Source organism: Haemaphysalis longicornis, unplaced genomic scaffold, assembly GCF_048455015.1.
Source record: "Haemaphysalis longicornis isolate Haplotype H1 unplaced genomic scaffold, Haemaphysalis longicornis Haplotype H1 scaffold_6, whole genome shotgun sequence".
Classification (NCBI taxonomy): domain Eukaryota; kingdom Metazoa; phylum Arthropoda; class Arachnida; order Ixodida; family Ixodidae; genus Haemaphysalis; species Haemaphysalis longicornis.
Window position 1 is genome coordinate 19188311 of NW_027526407.1, and position 18884 is coordinate 19207194.

Sequence of the window (18884 nt, forward strand, 5' to 3'; positions counted from 1 at the left end):
GGTTTGGCGTGCAAGTATCGTGGAGGGATCACTGAAGAACCTTCCTTAATTTGGTACGTGATGTAAGGAGCTGTCGCTCGCTTACACTTCTGAACAGTGTTGTGTAAAACACGTGCTGGAGGGAGCGTTGTTGAGCAAATGTATATTACCTAATATTAGGAACTTTTCTAGCAAGACAAAAAATTGGCGACGCCGCCACTACTCAACAGTCAGAGTACAATTATTCCAAACTGACCCCTTTGATGTACTGCTGCTACCAACCATTTGGACTGCAGGTGGCCTAGAGTGGCTATTAGAGCGCCTCGGTGTAGGCTCCCCACCGAAAGTGCTTTATAGCTTACTTAAATCCAGCACACAGAACGGCAAATGCGCGCGGGCGAGCAATCGTTCTGAGCAAGAAAAGTTGCGGCACACTGGGGCAATCCCTGCAAAAAGAGATTACAGACTGAATATACGCTGATATTGAGGTGTTGTGGACCTTTCAGCTGTTTGCAAACCAGGTCATTGACACACAAGGCTAACGAAGCATCATTTATTGAGACTACATGGCGGACAGGTGGCAGGAAAAGCTGTGGAGAAGTATATACGGGGTGCGTGGAACCTATAAAGTGCCAGTTGCGGAAATTGAGTACGTGCCCTGTGGCCATGAGAGCTTTTGTAACCGTTTAGTGTTGCAGGTGTCTTGTGGAGTTTTTAAAACACCTACATAACCGGCGGTTCACAATGCACATCGTCCGCAACTTTATTCTTTTCACGCAATCAGTGTTTGATACGCAAGCGTAAAACAACGGTGTAGGCAGCATAAATGGGTGAATTTTCGCAGCCATGCCCGCGAAGAGAGTAATCTATATAGCACGCAGCCTTTAAATTAAAACACTGCGTCCCACTATTCCCGCTTTCGCGCGTGAGCCAGGTAGACGACTGGAATAACAAACTAAGCCCGCAGCGACCCTTTTGGCAACTGGATAGATGTGCCCTGTCAAATTAATTTCGGTGGCTAACTTATCTAACAAAGCCGGTATAGGTATACGTGCCTATGGCGAAACATCTTTCACTTAAAACCTAAGATCGACGTATTCTCCGTTCTACCTACAACTGTTTCCTTCCCCTATTGTCTCGCTGTCATTTAAATGCAAAAAACCTCCCGTTGTTACTCTTGTTACTCCTTGGCATATTCCTATTATTTCCTTTCCAAATAACTTCCCTCTTTATCCTCTTTTCGCAGTTCTTTTTTTTTAGTTTCTTAGCTCCTCCTTCTCTTCTGAGGGGCTTCCCTTCACGTCCTCCTTTTACCCGTCTTTCTGGACAGTGGCTTCCCCCTGTATTCGACACTTTTACTTCGCCTTCATCACTTCTTTTTTTATCGCATAACGTGACGCCATTTTAGAATATTGTTTTTGCTCTCCTCTCGTCCTGATTATCACCTAATTAAAAATTGTTTTCCTAGCGCTGTACTCCTTTTTTTCTTGGTATTCTCAGCCTGTGATCTTCGCCAAGATTGCTTTGAGTACCTATTACCGCACATCCGCCCTTACCTACGATTCCTCATTGTTAACTCTTTGCTGCATGACTTCCTTCTCTCGTTGTCTGTACTATATACCACCACCAATTTTTAGACTCTTCCCTCGCTCTTCTAGTGGACCTTTCCCCATTCAATCCCTCCAATTCTGTTTTACCATTCTCGGACTTTTCGTTTCACTGCCTCTGTTCAAACATTTTTAATTCAAAAGCAATACGTTGTCTACAGCAGAAAAAGACGAGGTAATGTTCACCGCATTGCCCTAAAATGTATACGGGGCACCAAATAAAGAAACATCAAATACAGTGGCACACTCGTATTTAACCCAGAAAAATGCAGTGAAGTGATAGTATATTGATCCTGCGCCAAACACAGGGGGTCTGTTGGAAGCGAAGAGGCAAGGCTACCTATAAAGCGATTCGTGAGGTGGCAGCGTAGGATGAAATTGTAGAAGGAGTAATGAAATTGTAATCGGATGAAATTGTAATAGGAAATTGTAACACAACGAATACGGTACACTTGGATGTTGTATGGGCTTTAAAGTAAAAGCTTTCTGGCTTTCGTTAGTAATGCTTTATGGGTAAATCACGCATTTTTTTCTCGTTCTAGAAGTTATTGTAACTTAGCCGAGTGTCTTTTCAATATAGATGGGATCTGCAAAAAAATAAAAAAAGCACACTGAAGTTAATATTGGGCAATACTATGGACAGACGCCACAAATTCTTACGATCCCTTCGTCATTTATTATGTTGGTTCGATGTCAGCGTACACACACGCGATTCTGGGAATGGAGCAGACAACATTACTGCTTCGATAAGAAGCTCACTGTAAGTGTATAAATGCTTCTTGCCTTCATGCTTTCGCCGTAAATACGACAACAGCTAACCTAATCATTGACAGAAATTGTTTATTCTTCTCACTGCCAATGTCCCAATTTTTCTCCCTGTGTACCTAGTCCTGCCTAATGTTTATTTTTTTTGTTCTTCTCATTGCGATTTCCCAAAACTATACCTGATTCTCCTTTTCCTATTTCCTATGTCCTCCTCCCCGATGTCGTTTGGTCCTGTTCTCGTGCTTATATGCCTCTGTCATCCTGCTGACTTCCTGTACATGCTCCTTTCATTCAAATTTCTCTCTGTCCTATTTCACTGGTCAGTTTATTCAGACTCTTCGACAAGTTCGTTCATTCTAACTTTTTCGGCTCTCCGTATTCTACTTCCTGCACTAGCTAAACCTTTCTTTCTTTCGGCGAAGGCTAACCTTGGAATTTGTAGCACGTATGTACTTCTTCGTTTGATACGACAGATTGGATTACAGAATGGGCTTAAGTTAATACCATTCTAGTCAATCTTCATTAGAAGCAGCTTTGTTTGGAAACGACAGGGAGAATATCGATTGAAGAATATGGCTTCCGTGAGTGAGTAAACAGATGATGAAAGACGGAGAACTCGGTGGCAGGATGAATTCAGAAGATGGAGTGGCACACAAAGTAACTTGCCGAATTCACAGAAATTAGCTAAAAACTTCGAGCAGAGGCTTTGTCCTTCACTGAAGGGAGTAACCTTCTGCTTGTGCTGCTGCTGTTGATGGAGATGATAATGGCGGAGATGGTGATGAACAGGTAGAGGCGCTTATTGTTGCGTTGATGGTGGTGACGCCGATAAAAATGTTGATGAAGATCATGATTGAGATGGTTGTGAGTTTTCCGTCTAGTAAACAGGCTCACTAAAAAAATGTCGGGTGATGTTATTGAGAAAAAGACCACTACATCCAAAGTGTGCATCTATGCAGAAGAACAAAACGTATACTTTTAAAACCGCTAACAACCACCACTAGCTGCTGCACAGGAATAGATCCGGGAAAGCCCTCTGATGACTAACACCGTATCACAATAAAAGTGGGATGGCTTGAATTTTACCTCACGCTAAAATATGGCATTTATGCTTGCGTTTTACTCATCATCTTGCAAAAAGGCCAAGCGCAATTGGCAAAAGAAGCATTCGCACCGAAATAAAGCTGACTGTTCATTAACTTCGCATCGAAAATACAATAGTTGAATGGAAACTACTAACCAGCAGAGTTTACGAAAGTGGTAATCAGGCTTGCATATATATGCCGGTTAACACTGCACATTTATTGAATGTTTAAAGGGAAGCTTGTTACCTCTACACCCCAATGGGTCTGTAGCTGGAGTTGCTGTAAGCAGAAAACTCCCGCAAACAAATAAAAGAAGTTACTTGCACCACCAGGAATCGAACCTTGAACGAACCGACAAACGGAGCAAGAGACCGTTGATTTAGGGATTGAGCTACGAGCCCAGGTGGAGACGAGGGAGACAGATGGTGCAGGGGTCTACCGCCTGCGGTTTCAGTAATGTCAGGTGATAGCTTCACCCGATCTCTCGCGCCGCTGCGTGGTGTACCCACGGCAGGTGTAGCGGGCGTGTGCGCGCCTTGCGCATGCTCTAGTAGTCACTAAAAAATAAAAGATGCTCACCCCAATGCATGATCCTCATTTCTCCTTCATCTTTACCGCTGATCTCGTCGCCTCCGTCGGCGGCGCCAGAGTTGGAGGGGAAGTAAGGTCATCTATCACCGGGTTTGAACTTAATTTTATTTGAGAAAGAAAGAGCATCCCCTTAAGTGCGCCACCAATACAACCCAACCAACCACAATTAGTGGATCGTGCGATGATTTATCCTTAGGGAAGAATATCTGCGTAAAGTAATAAAGGGTGTGGTTAGGTGCATTTTACTTCTCTCTGGTTTTACGTTTTGGAAGCCATGTGCGTGAATTCAAGTGACGCCGCATGATCAATCGTTGTGGTTTACAGCTTCCCTTTCCAACCCCATTAACGGGGTGTATTGGCCCGCATGTTGTTTCCTAGTATCATACAAAAATCCGCCAGATAGAGTGTACGCTTTTTGAACATAACATGGAGCTAGCTGTACTTTATGAAACGTAGTTATGCCGCGATATTATCACGTGGTCTTTACTGTAATTTTGACGTATTACTGCTTCCTAATTTTTATTTTCACTTGCTTGGGTTCAGCAGCACAATAGTTCAGCCAATGAGTCAGTGGGGTGGTTTTTGTTTACAACTCTGCTGTTTTAGTTGTGCCAAAGCACAACAATGTTGTGCCAAAGCACAACATTTGTTTTTATTTGCTCTAGCTGCACTGGTGCAAACAAAAAGCATGCATTTGTTTTCTTCTACATTTTAGCTGTAGCAACACTCTGCACTAGTTTTCGCACTTGGCTCATCTTCTGCGTTTCATGCAACAAATGCTGACTCATTGACCTTATTGTCAGAAAATACGTCATCTGTGGTTCACAAAATTTGGCCGACGGAAGACACACAAACGATGGCCACATGGTCGAAGGCTCTCTGCTGCCGACTTCTTCAAGTGCTCCTGCAACAGCGTTTCTGCCGGTGCCTCAAAATCAGAGACTTGTTCACTCTCCCTCCAAAGACTCTTGGAGTGTCTATTTTCTGGTGCCCTACCCGTACAGACAAGCACCCATTATAGGTGTTGTCGCGTTTATGCGGGCATGGTTACTTTTAAACGCACGCACAACCAGGATTCCCAGGCAGTGACCTTGCACTGCCTGTCCAGGGATGCGAAATGAAACGTAGTGGGTGCAATATACAATACGGCAGAGGAACAAATGAGCATGATCATTAGGCAATTATATATTATGGAGTGACCAAGTTCACCCCATTTAAGTTTATATCCGCTTGGTCTTGTTGAAGCAAGTGTGTGGTTTCTATAGCAAAAAAGAACAAGAAAAATTAGAAACGTAAAGAATGATAGCAATACTATAACCCGGTACACGTGCGTTCTGCAAGGAGACCATCACTCGTTTGCGCAACCTACTGAAAAAGAGGGTTAGGTGTCCTTACAAAGCTTTCTATCTCTGCAACCAACGGTTCTTTCGTAGCGTGCGGGACAGCAAACTCCGAACCCGGATGAGGAGGGGAAGGGTGTTTTCACTCCCTGAGCACAGTGTAGATGACGCGGCGATAGGGCGCTATTTCCCAGCGTTCCCCGCGTGCAGCTTAATGGTCGCACCGCCGGGCGGTTGGAAGGACGGCTTTGTTTTTTTAGCGACAGCTGTTTTTGGCTTGTTCTGGCATGTTTAGCGTTCATTGCGCGCGTCCTTCGCACGGCTTGATTAACTTGTTCGACAGCGCCTCCTGGGTAACTCTGACCTGACGGAATGAAGTGGTCGTACGGCAAAGATACGATAATGACTGGTTTGCAGTGCGAGAAAACAAAATGTACAGAACACATACAGACATCTGGATGCTACAAAAACGCTACCTTTGGCGCACGGCTTGCCACGAATAGGAGTCCGTTTTATAAGTTCGTGAAGACCAATTAGGTTGGGTTTTAACAAGTATTACAAAAGGCAGAAGGAGCAACTGGATGTGATAAACAGCGATTATAAAAGTTCTTTCAGCTTTCTCAAAATTCTCAAACTTACTAAAGTAACTAGTTTAAATCGGTAAAAATGGGAAATACTGAGCTCACATGCCGAATTGTTTCGGTGTGTGCGCTGTGTACCGCGGTGCTGTAGCCTCTAGCTACCACATTAGGATGGCTAGGTTCCGCTGCCTCACCCTTCGAAAGAGGCTCCTCTCCGTTTCCTGCCGAAGCACGGCCGGGCTACAGCATCGGCGTCGCCCGCCTCTCTAGCCCGGCCATGGCCGACTCTCACGTTCAGGACGCCGCCCCCGCGAATTCAAGGTAACGGCTGGCAGAACCTGTGGTTTCGTTGTTAGTAGAGCCACGTGTTACAATTCAAGGGACATGGCATGGGCAACTGTTGTGGGATTCTTTTAAAGCTTTGCTTCCAACCACCTTCACAGAGTGGATTGTTATCTGTAGCACCTCTGAACCCTCGCCAACCAGTGCCAAAATTGTGATCCGAGAGCGTGCTAACAAAGACAACTACTGGCACGGCATAGTTTCTGCATGAAGAGAAGTAGGACTAGTTCAGCACAGAAGAAAGATTGCCCGTGATTTCAACAAGCACCACTCTGCACCATCACGAGCATGGTGAAGGTCTTGAGCCTTGCTGGGCGTAGTGTTTCGTTATGCCACACTGTGGAGTTTTAGCTACCCTATCATCTTGCTTCGTTCAGCCTACGGATATTTCCCTTACCTTTTTGGCATGTTGGCTCTTTTGTTGATTTGTTCACCCAACATGCCTCTTTTGTTGATTTGTTGCCTCTTATGTTGATTTGTTCACACTGATTGATGCACAAAAGCCAAAGGGTGTGGTCCGCCGTTCCTGTTTTGCAATTTGAATACGACACGTTGTATACGGGGTAAAAACAGCTACACTTTCTAGGTTCACAGTGCAAATTGTGTACAGGCACAATTTAAGGCATGCATAAGGAAATTAATGGGTACCAGTGGGCAGCATCAGTAATTGTAGTAGAATATACGATACAAGTGGCAGAAAAAAACAGATTTATCAGCGATCGCCTATCGACGTAATGCAATCCAATAAAATTTGTGGTACCATCATTGAACGTAAGCATAAAAATTTTTAATTTGTCTGGACATTTTTTGCTCCTTTTTTTTACGATTTCTTTGGCATGTATCTTTTTCTTGCAGTAACCGAAGTCATTAACAAATCTGACACATGGCTTGATGAATACAGAAGAAAGAATGTTACGGCATTCCGTAAGGGAGGTAAGAATTTTTCCCTAACCCTTTTGAAAATTCCCACAAAGATACTCTCAGTCCAGCGTATATTTCCGTTTTGCTTGGTAACAGCGCAAATAAAACAGGACACAAAATGTACCAACTCGCCCAGTCGTCTTTTTTGGTTATATTTCCGCAATAGATTTTGTTTATTCTTTCGGCGTTGGTATGTGGCTCCATGCTCTAAGTTTTGTTTCTACCTTTTTTAAATAATTGACATTTCCACAGTACTACAAATGCAACAATTGTACCATGCATTAAAAGCGTGTGCACTGACTCATCTATTTTATGTTAGTGCTAGTCTTGTTTGCCGAAAAGTTGTCATCAAGTGCAATCTGGAATTTTGCTTCTTTGTCTAGTTTACAGCTGATGACAGCTGGTGTAATCGCAATTCTGAAAATATGCCCAGTGAGAAAATTATTTTTGAAGAAGTCCTACACATGAATGCTACTCTTACAACTAAGGTAATTGGTTACAGGTTTGAGACCTCATTCCGTAACACAAAAGTAACTGTGGCAAAAGCCAATTTTAGGGTTAATACTCTGCAGAGGCGTTGGCGTAGCTTTAGAAAAATAAAAAAAACCAGTAGTCAACATAGACAAGTAAGCTGAAAAATTGATTTAGAACTTCCACAGCTCCCCTAATGTATCCGGACACAGGGTATGTCCCTAAGAAACCCCCGAATGGGACACATCTTTCGTATGCAGACGATGAGTTTGGCACCATCATCTCAAATTCCAAATTTATCTCTTGCCGAGCCGTAATCACGTGCTGTTGTGTAGCAGGTAAGAAACCGCAAATGGGGCAATCGGAGTCTTGGTCGAGCTCTTGTGAATGGTTTCCTGCATACCTACCAGGAAGAGAGTTTTGGCAACCTACCAGCCATAGCAGTAAGTTTTGTGGGCACAAAACCCCTGTTTTGGGGAATTCTAGGTCGTATACGCAGTTTTCCAAGTTTCAACGTCATCAGCCTACCACAATACTGCCGCGAACCTTGCACTGGGTTTGTTTATTTGTGTTTTGCTTTCACCGCCCGGTTGCGCCGGTCTGTGTTATCTCCGTGCCAAGGGAAGCGCGTGTTTCATTCCTTCTTTCTGTGCCGCATGTGTTATCTGTTCCGATAGGGAGAGTATTCCGATTTACGTGAACAGCCCGGAATAATCTTCTTGCATCTACAATGTTCTCGATGCGAATCGATGGTTCCAGAACCACGCGCGCCGAAAGATAAAAAGCCCACAGAGCAGACGCCGGGGCATTCCGACTCTGCAACACTCGCCGACGCAAATCACTTTGTTGACCGCTGCTTCGCCGCCTCTGTATTCTTTTGAGTTGTTAGGGGAGCACAAGTTTACTCCAATAAACTTGTTTCTCCTTCAAGACAACTGCGTCGTCCTTGGCTTCGTGACATCTGGTGGAGGTGCGGGGTACTCACCCTTTATGCTCTCTACGACATCTGGAAGCCGCCAAGCCAGCCCAACCAGAGAAAGCCGCCTACTGCAAGGATTACAACCCGAGTTCGGTCTCATGCCAGAAGGGCCCAAGAGAAGGCACGCTGCAACCAACACCATGGTACGAGAAACAACGTCGCCAATCATGCTGCAGCAGCCCCAGGAACCGCCATCGTTCCGGGGAGCCACCGTTGAAGACCCAAAGGAATGGTTGGAGAAGCTGGAGCGCGTGCGGATCTTCAACAGGTGGGACGATGAAGAAACCTTCCGGCATGTTTTCTTTTACTTGGAGGATGCAGCTAGAACTTGGTTCGAAAACCACGAGAGCGCCTTGACCGACTGGACGCAATTCAAAAGCGAGTTCCTTAAGACCTTCACGACCATGGTGAGAAAAGAACGAGCTGCGCTTTTACTGGAAACTCGAACGCAACACCCGAACGAAGGAGTCGTAATCTTCGTTGAGGAAATGAAGCGACTTTTTCGCTGTGCGGATCCAGGAATGACGGAGGAAAAGAAACTATGGTTTCTGATGGGAGGTGTGAAGCAAGAGCTCTTCGCGTGCCTTGTTCGCAACCCCCCAAGACCGTGTCCGAATTCGCGTCTGAGGCCGCCGCGATGGAGAAGATGCTCGAAATCCGAACGAGGCGGTACGACCGCCCAATCAATGCGCTGGTTTCGGATACGATTGGTGTCAGCGCTATTAACTCCGACTCACTACGCGACACCACTCGCCATCGCCCTACCCGTATCAATCGCCGAACCGCCGTAGCAATGCTGACTTCGCCCGTGGAAGGTCCCCCATCCAACGCGGGGGAACTAAAAGCAGCAACTTCTGGAGGTAAAGTTGCACGATCGCGGAAAAATGAAAACCCTCCATCGAAGCAACGACTCGCGGAAGACAGCGACTCACAACATGCCCTCATCCCGACGACCCGACCCAGACCTGACGAGACTCCCGAACACGACGACAGCTTTACGCCGCGACGCGTACCCGACCTGACGGAGACGTCCGCTGAGAAGACGACGACAACGACGACGCACAGTGCCCGACCGTCAACACGCACAAGCTGAGATGCGACGCCCCGACGCACCCGGAACTCGAGGAAGGCGCCATCCGACGTCAACGTGTCCATCGACGGCTTTGATGTAGTCGCCCTCGTAGACACGGGAGTCGACTACTCCGTAATGACCGGACCACTTGCGTCTAAGCTGAAGAAGGTTATGACCAGATGGGACGGTCCACACATACGCACAGCAGGAGGCCACCTCGTGACGCCAAGTGGAACGTGCACATCGCGCGTCACCATAGACGGCACGACGTACCCTGCGGTGTTCGTCGTTTTGCCCAACTGCTCCCGCGACGTAATTCTCGAAAAGGACTTTTTGACGGACAACGGCGCAATTATCGATCTGCAGACGAAGTCGATAACTTTTTCCTCCGACCACTCCATGACGCCGGAATCGAACCCCGAACACCGTGCAGCTGTAAGGATCGCCGATGATGACGTCACCCTGCCACCCCGCGCAAGCTTGATGATCACCGTCTACTGTGAAGTTGCTGCTCCCGACGTCGACGCAATCGTGGAGTGGGACAAAAAGGTTGCTTCTTGACAGGGCTGTGTCTGTCGCAAGAGGCATTGCGCGGTTTAAGCACCGCAAATCCCACGTTTTGGTCACCGATTTCACCGAGGAGTACCAGCATTTAAACAAGGGCGCAGCAATTGCGTTCGTCGAAGAAACGCAAAAAGCAAGTGACGTGATAGCAGTCGCCGACTTTGAACGCGCACCCGACGGTACCTTCAAGCTTCCGCACCCCTTCGACCTGAATCCGGCGCTACCGCAAGATGAAAGGAACAAGTTATTGGCTTTGCTGCGTCGCTACAGCGAGTGTTTTTCGTCGAACTCAAAGTTACGTCAAACACATCTGGCGAAGCACCGGATAATAACCGAGGAAGGAGCCAGACCTACACGACAGTCACCGTACCGCGTCTCTTCCCACGAGCGCGAAGCCATCCGGACTCAAGTCGACGACATGCTCAACGACGACATTATACAGCCATCGAAAAGTCCGTGGGCTGCGCCTGTCGTACTCGCGAAGAAAAAAGACGGCACAGTGAGGTTCTGCGTTGACTACCGGCGATTGAACAAGATCACCAAAAAGGACGTGTATCCCCTGCCACGAATCGACGACGCCCTCGACCACCTCTGCCATGCGAGGTACTTCTCATCGATGGATCTGAAGACAGGCTACTAGCAAATTGAAGTGGACGAGAGAGATCGAGAGAAGACTGCATTCATAACCCCGGACGGCCTATACGAGTTTAAGGTGATGCCGTTGGGGCTATGCACGGCACCAGCAACGTTCCAAAGAGTCATGGACACTGTGCTAGCTGGCCTGAAGTGACACACCTGCCTCGTATACCTCGACGACGTTGTGGTATTCTGCCGGACTTTCGACGAACACCTCGCAAGGTTGCAGTCTGTACTCGAGGCCATCCGTACGTCGGGGTTAACGCTGAAGCCTGAAAAGTGCCGCTTCGCGTATGAGGAACTAAAGTTGTTTGGCCATGTCGTCAACGCCGCGTGAGTCCTGCCTGAACCGGCGAAAACTTCAGCCATAGCGAACTTCCCAAGGCCGAAAGATAAGAAGGGCGTGCGCAGATTTCTTGGACTGTGCGCATACTACCTGGCGCTTCGTCGCAAACTTCGCACGCATTGCAGAGCCGCTCACGCGCTTGACGAAAGATAGCACCGCTTTCAGCTGGGAAGACGACCAAGAAAAGGCATTCGGCGAGCTGCAACAACCCCTGCAAAGCCCGCCCGTGCTCGCTCATTTCGACGAAAACGCCGAAACGGAAATACACACGGACGCCAGTGATACAGGCTTGGGTGCCGTCCGAGTCCAAAAACAAAGCGGGTGCGAAAACGTAATCGCCTATGCCAGCCGTGGTATGTCGAAGGAGGAGAAAAACTATTCTGCCTCTGGGAAAGAGTGCCTGGCAATTATATGGGCCATTTCAAAATTTCGCTCATACTTGTATGGCAGACCGTTCAAGGTTGTAAAAGACCACCATGCACTTTGTTGGCTTGCCAATTTGAAGGACCCCTCTGGCCGTCTTGGGCGGTGGAGTTTGCGCCTGCAAGAGTTCGACGTTACAATCGTCTACAAATCCGACAGGAAACACTCCGACGCCAACTGCCTGTCCCGCGCCCCTGTCGACCCACCACCACAAGACTCCGATGAAGACAGTGCGTTCTTCGGGGTTGTTACGGAGAGCGACCTAGCCGCCCAGCAGCGTGCCGACCCCGACTTGCGCGTAATGATCGACAACCTCGAAGGACAAAACGTCGCCGTGCCTAGAGCGTTCAAGCGTAACTTACTAGCATTCAGCCTCAAAAACTCCGTCCTCGTGAAGAAGAATTTCAGCCCCGGAACAAGAACGAGTTATCTACTTGTCATCCCCGAAGACCTTCGTGACGAAATTTTGGAAGCGTCTCACGACAACCCGTCTTCCGGACATCTCGGCACAGCTCGCACTATTGCAAAACCTAAGGCGAAGTACTTCTGGACCCGCCTTACATCCGACGTCACCAACTACGTTGGGAGTTGCCGGGACTGCCAGCAACGAAAAATGCGCCGACAAGACCCCCCGGACTTCTGCAACCGATCACCGTCTCGTCGAGGCCTTTCAACAGATTGGAATGGACCTTCTAGGCCCGTTCCCGACGTCACGATCGGAGAACAAGTGGATTATCGTAGCGACTGACTACATGACGCGCTACGCAGAGACCGGCGCTCTTCCGCGGGGGACTGCACAAGAAGTGTCCAAGTTCTTTATAAACCAAGTTGTGCTGCGACATGGCGCCCCTGAAGTCCTAATCACGGACCGCGGAACGGCCTTTACCGCGGAGCTGATGCAAGGAATCTTACGCTACAGCAACACGGATCACCGAAGAACGACGGCGTACCACCCCCAAACGAACGGACTAACGGAACGTCTGAACAAGACGATTGCGGATATGCTGTCCATGTACGCCGACGTTGAACATAAGACTTGGGACGAAGTCCTCCCGTATGTCACGTTTGCGTACAATACAGCGACGCAGGAAACTACGCAGATGACACCGTTCGAGCTTGTCTACGGAAGATCACCGACTACGATGCTCGACGCCATTCATCCGAATGTAGAAGACGACGACCTCAACGCCGACGTCCAAGGATACCTTCAACTTGCGGAGGAGGCCCTCCAGCTCGCTCGAGTTCGTATAAGGGACCAGCAGCTGGTGGATGCCGGCCGCTACAACCTCCGACGCCGACACGCCGAGTACCAACCAGGGGATCGTGTGTGGGTTTGGACTCCCATCCGACGACGCGGACTGAGTGAGAAACTTCTGCGACGGTATTTCGGACCCTGCCAGATTCTGCGACGTGTTGGCCAACTTACCTACGAAGTGATCCCCGATGGTGACTCCGGCACATCCCATTGACTTACGCGGCCCGAAGTCGTCCACGTGGTTCGCTTAAAACCTTTCTACGGACGATGACGAACTTTTATTTTTATTTTTATTTTCGGACTTTCGCCTATGTTAGCATCGGGTCGATGCACTCTTAGAGGGGGGTAATGCCGTGAACCATGCATTGGGTTTGTTTATTTGTGTTTTGCTTTTAACGCCCGGCTGCGCCGGTCTGTGTTATCTCCGTGCCAAGGGAAGCGCGTGTTCCATTCTTTCTTTCTGTGCCGCATGTGTTATCTGTTCTGATAGGGAGAGCATTCCGATTTACGTGAACAGCCCGGAATAATCTTCTTGCATCTACAATGTTCTCGATGCGAATCGACGGTTCCAGAACCACGCGCCCCGAAAGATAAAAAGCCTGCAGAGCAGACGCCGGGGCATTCCGATTCTGCGATGCTCGCCGACGCAAGTCACTTTGTTGACCGCTGCTTCGCCGCCTCTGTATTCTTTTGAGTTGTTAGGGGAGCACAAGTTCGCTCCAATGAACTTGTTTCTCCTTTAAGACAACTGCGTCGTCCTTGGCTTCGTGACAATACATTCAAGCCAAAGATTGTCTTCTTTACCCTAACCAAAGTGGCGAAGACCTGGTTTCCTGAACAAGAACAACGAGTCAGGCGTCATTGTTTGGACCATCTTTGTAGAAGAGTTACGTAAAATTTTCGACACGTCGTCGACTCGGTAGGCTGGAGCCAAATGGAAACTCGCGTCCAGGGTGCAGCACCCCTACGAGCCCACTCTTCGTACATCGAAGATGTCCGCGCGCTTTTCCGACGAGCTGGCACGGACAGGTCGGAAACCGACAAAGTACATCACGTCATGAAGGGAATCTCTTCTTTCGCCTTTTATGCTATTCTGGCACGCAACCCTACCACGATTGCTGACGTACGCACGATCGGTCGCCGCCTGGACCACCTGCAGTCCAATTGCATTATTCAAGATTGTTTGTCTACCGGCCCCTTTTCGGATTCAGAGCTCCGTACTTTGATTCCGACTATCATCCCTGAAGAGATAAAGCCTCGTGACGCAACCTGCTCTCATAAAGCCCACGTTCACACCCATGGCCTTCGCGACTTGATAAAGCAGGAGCTCGTGACCCTGACCGCCGTTGAATTACCTTGTGGTCTTGCTCCGCTGCACGCCCAGTCCTACTCTCAAGTTGTTGCGGTACCAGCCCTACCTAGAGAGCCAATCACCCCTCCGACTGATCGCGGCCACTTGACCACTATTGTTGCACCGGTGCCTTCACCGCCTTCCTTTTCAGCGTGGCGATCAACCCGGCCAACCAGTGAACGGGCAGTTTGCTACTATTGTGGCATTAGAGGACACATGTCTCGTTTTAGCATACGACGCCAACTGGACGAGCGCTAAGGTTAGGCAGCATATGAACGTGAAACCTACTTCGGTTGCGCCCCTCGTCAACGCGTGTACTCGCCAACTTCGCGACAACGCTTGCATGCTCGTGGTGCTAGCAAGTTCAAACCTCGCGCAACGCTAGCCGTCACTCTCCTCCACCGTACCGTCGCTCTACATCACCCCTGCGCCCGCCCTTCCACGTTGGTAATAACCGTGCGGAAAACTTGACGCGGTAGTTTCTAGGGTGAAACTGCGTCAAAAAGGAACAATTGAAGCCCTCTTTAGCGGCTATGCAATACGTTGACTGTTACAGTTGAGGGAATTATCATTTAAGCACTTGTAGACACTCGGGCGAGCATATCTATCAATAATGAAAAATTGTGGTCTACACTACTCAATGTGAAAACTTCTTACTCTGGTCCAGCTTTACGTGGTGTGAACGCGGCTATGATTCAACACTCAATACATTGTGCAGTGCGTGTGCTGATCAACCGAATTTGTCAGCACATTCAGTTTGCGATGCTCTCTCAATTAGCTTATCAAATTATTTAAGGATGGGACTTTTTGCGATCCGCATCTGCTGTTACCTCCTCTGGAAAACCGTTGAGTGCATCACCGAAACGGACCTTGCTAGTTTCTCTGACGAGTCAGAGCTACGCTTTATCACACTTCCGACTTTACCCTGTCTCCGGGCGAAGAAACTGTAATCTCCGTGTCTTGAGATGGCATTGTTGGCGGCGATGTGTTAATTGCACCAACCGGAAATTTCTTCGTTAAGAACGGACCCCATGCCTTCTTCGTTTTTCACATGGGTCCGCCTTTCTCGCTGCATTCATTAGACACACGACATCATTTAGTACCTCAAAACGTCGCTATTGCTTCCGTTCCCCGAAATAACGCTGCACATTTTCATCTTCTGAGCTCCTTATCACCTACGAATAATTCATCGAATCACAAATTAAAGTCTGTTCCTGCTGGTGCAGTTATCAATCCTGACCTTACCACAGAGGAAATTGGACAACTGTTAACCCTGCTGGCCAAACAAGGCCATACTCGATTCTCCCACCTCCGTTCTGGGGCAGACCTCAGCGTCCACCCATTGGATTGAAATGGATGGTTCCTGCATCGTTCGCGTCGCCCGTACCGCGTTTCGCCAAAGGAGCGAAACATATTTCAAGAAAACGTCGACGACATGCTGTAGAGAAACATCGTTCGTCCTTCCGCGAGTTCCTGGTCATCACCGGTGGTGCTAGGTCAAAAAAAAGACGGTTCCGTGAGGTTTTGTGTGGATTATCTGGCGCTCAACAAAATCATGCCCAAAGATGTGCACCCGATGCCTGGGATCGACGACACTTTAGACACCTTGCAAGGCGTTGAATATTTTTCTAGTCTGGCCCTTCAGTCGGGGTACTGGCAGATACCCTTTCATGAGGCCGATATAGAGAAAACCACCTTCGCAACACGCGATGGACTCTACGAATTGAATGTTATGCCATTTGGCAAGGAAACAATCCGGCCACCTTCAAGCGCGTGATCGACAATGTTGTTTGTGGATTGAATTTGGAAATGTCTCAGTGCTACCTCGACGACAGTGTTATCTTTCCTTCCACGTTCACCGAGCACGTCCAGCGCCTGGATCAAGTTTTAACTTGCTGCAGTAATGCCGGCCTGTGGCACAATACAAAAAAATTCACTTCGCAAGTAAATCAATCAAGGGGTTAGGTGATGTAAAAAAAGGTGGAATTCATCCTCATCCCGACAGAGTACGACCGTCATAAATTTTGGCTTGACCTCTCCGCCAGAAAGACTTTTGCAGTTTTCTAGGAATAGCGTCGTACTTTTGCGTTTCATTCGCAAATTTTCTACAATTGCTTCACCGTTGCACAAACTCCTCGCTGCCAGTGCATCATTTGACGTGTTGGAAGAATGTGAGACAGCGTTTAAAACATTCAAGCAGGCCCCACTTCTTCTTTTGTGCTAAGCCATTTTAAAGAAGATGCACCAACGATACTCCACACAGACGGCAGGGGCCATGGTATGGGGGTGGTGCTCTTGCAAAGCACTGTTTCCTCTATAGAACAAGCTGCGTGTGCCAGTGGCATGTTGACGCCAGCCGAAGAATCTATACCATTACCGAGCAGGAGTGCCTCCCCGTCGTTTGGTCTATTCAAAAGTTTCGGCCCTACTTCTACAAACGTCATTTCACTGTTGTAATCGGCCACCACGCATTCTGCCAGTTATCGTTCATCAAAAACCTATTCGGACGCCTTTGCCGCTGCATACTTCGCCTACACAAGTGCAACTTTACCGGGGCATAAAAGACCTGCAATAAACACGCTGATGCGGACGCTCTCTCACGTTGTCCACTGTCCTCCATGGAGGGCCGTTGCTTAGCGTCTGCTCAGCAAGTGGCAGCTATCCCATATTTCCGTCGCAGAACCTGTCAGCCCGGAAGTCCAGTCTATTCGCCTTTCTCTGCAGCGTTTCGATACATACTGCGGCAACCGGATTGACCTTTTGGGCTGTTCAGCTCGACCGTCCAACCGTCGTTCACGCCGCCAACTTAAACCTTTCAGACTCATGAATAGTGGTGGCTCTTACTGCTACAATTACCACCCTACCGGTGAAAAGTGGGTCCCCGTCGTTTCCGACTCTCATCGGTCACACATATCGCAAATTTTTCATGACAACGCTACATCTCGTCATGTTCGTTTGCAGAAGTTATTAGACCACATCAAAACCCGTTGTTTTTGGACCCGCCTCTCAACCAGCGTCACCAAGTATGTTTCGTCGTGGGAACAATGCCAACGCCGTAAACAACCGACTTCGACCCCAGTGGGGATGCTCCGACCCTTTCCATGCCCTTCAGCTCCCATAGATATTGTGGAAATTGACCTGTGCGGACCTCTTCCTATGCAGCCGGCTATCCGTGGGTGGTTACGGCAGTAGACCACTGGACTCGTTATGCCGACATTGCTGCTATTCCCTCTGGCTGCACTTCATAAGTTGCAGACTTTTTTTGGCAGCCATCTTCCTGCGCCATGGCCCGCTCCCAGTTTTTCTTCGTGCACCTGGACGAACGTTCCTTTCTTCTCTACTTTCCGAAGTGCTTCAATCAGCTGCAACCGCTTATAAATCTACGTGAAGCAACCATCCTCAAACAAACGGCCTGAGGGAACGCTTCCATGGAACTCTTTAGGATATGCTTTCCTTCTACATTGGCCCCGACCATACTAACTCGGACACTAATTTACCCGTTTTTTACCCACGTCTAAAATACCGATGTGCAACAAACCACTGAATTCTCCCCATTACCTCTTGTCTATGGCCGTCCCCCTTCCACTACACTTGACGCGTCTTTCTTCTACGCACATAATCCTTCAACAACAAATTTTCCTAACCAATTATTTCTCGACTGGCTCACTGCCTCAGTCTTGTCCGTTTAAACACGGCGACCTGTCAAGAAAACCACAAGTCTTGCCAAGACGAGGACCATCGTACGGTCGCTTTTAAACCTGGTGAAAAAGTTCTGTTTGGGGCTCCCCTCCATGTTTCTGGATTATGGGAGAAGCTCTTGCCCAGATTCATCGGCCCTTAGAGGATCCTGGAGGAAGCCTTACCAGTGAATTACCGTATAACACCTATTTCCGGTGTCAGTGACCGTCGGTGCCATGACACTGAGATGGTGCGTGTTTCCCCATGAAGCCTCTCCTTTGCCTCGATTCGTTCTTTCACCTGACAGTGACAGCCGCGATGGCGGTTTCAGCAGAGGTGGAGGAAAAGTGTGAGCTTGAAATTAGCATACGAGAGGTTAGGAAACCTGAGAGGCCAGTATTCTTTTTATGCTTCGTTGTCGTGTCCACATTCTGCACGTTCATTATCATCTCATTTCATCTTCCTTCTCGACGGGTCATCATCATCGCCGTTTCTAGAACGGGTGCTATTCACTTGCGGCCGTCGCCAGAGCTCACAAATAAACCAGACCTTATTCGTTCTTGTTGACTATCTTAGTAGCACCTTCCTAGTAACGCCCCAAATGCTAATTTGCTCACAGCCACATATAGAGACCCCGAACACCAACAGTTGGAGCGTGATATCAAAAATACTGCACGAATATGTGTGTAAGAACGTCCAGGCAGGAAAAGAAGAAGGCCGCCGTCTGGGAAATGCAGATATATTCACAATATTGTACAGGAAATCGTCTTTTATGCAGCCATCTTGTCACCTCGCCTTGTCCTCTTCTTCGTCATCGCCTATGCGTCTCTTGAGATAGGTGCCTGTGTGCTCTTCGTCGCCATCGAAAGTTCTAACACTTTGCAATATGATATTGACG

General features: G+C 48.3%; 1 protein-coding gene across 1 annotated transcript in view; it reads left to right on the forward strand.

Moving 5' to 3' along the window:
- LOC144141422 (uncharacterized) overlaps positions 1–18884 on the forward strand; it is a 98718-nt gene that overhangs the window by 61256 nt on the left and 18578 nt on the right. The window contains exon 5 of the mRNA XM_077672986.1: positions 7146–7223. Within this exon, the coding sequence (XP_077529112.1) occupies positions 7146–7223 (78 nt within the window). The remainder of the gene's footprint in view (positions 1–7145; positions 7224–18884) is intronic.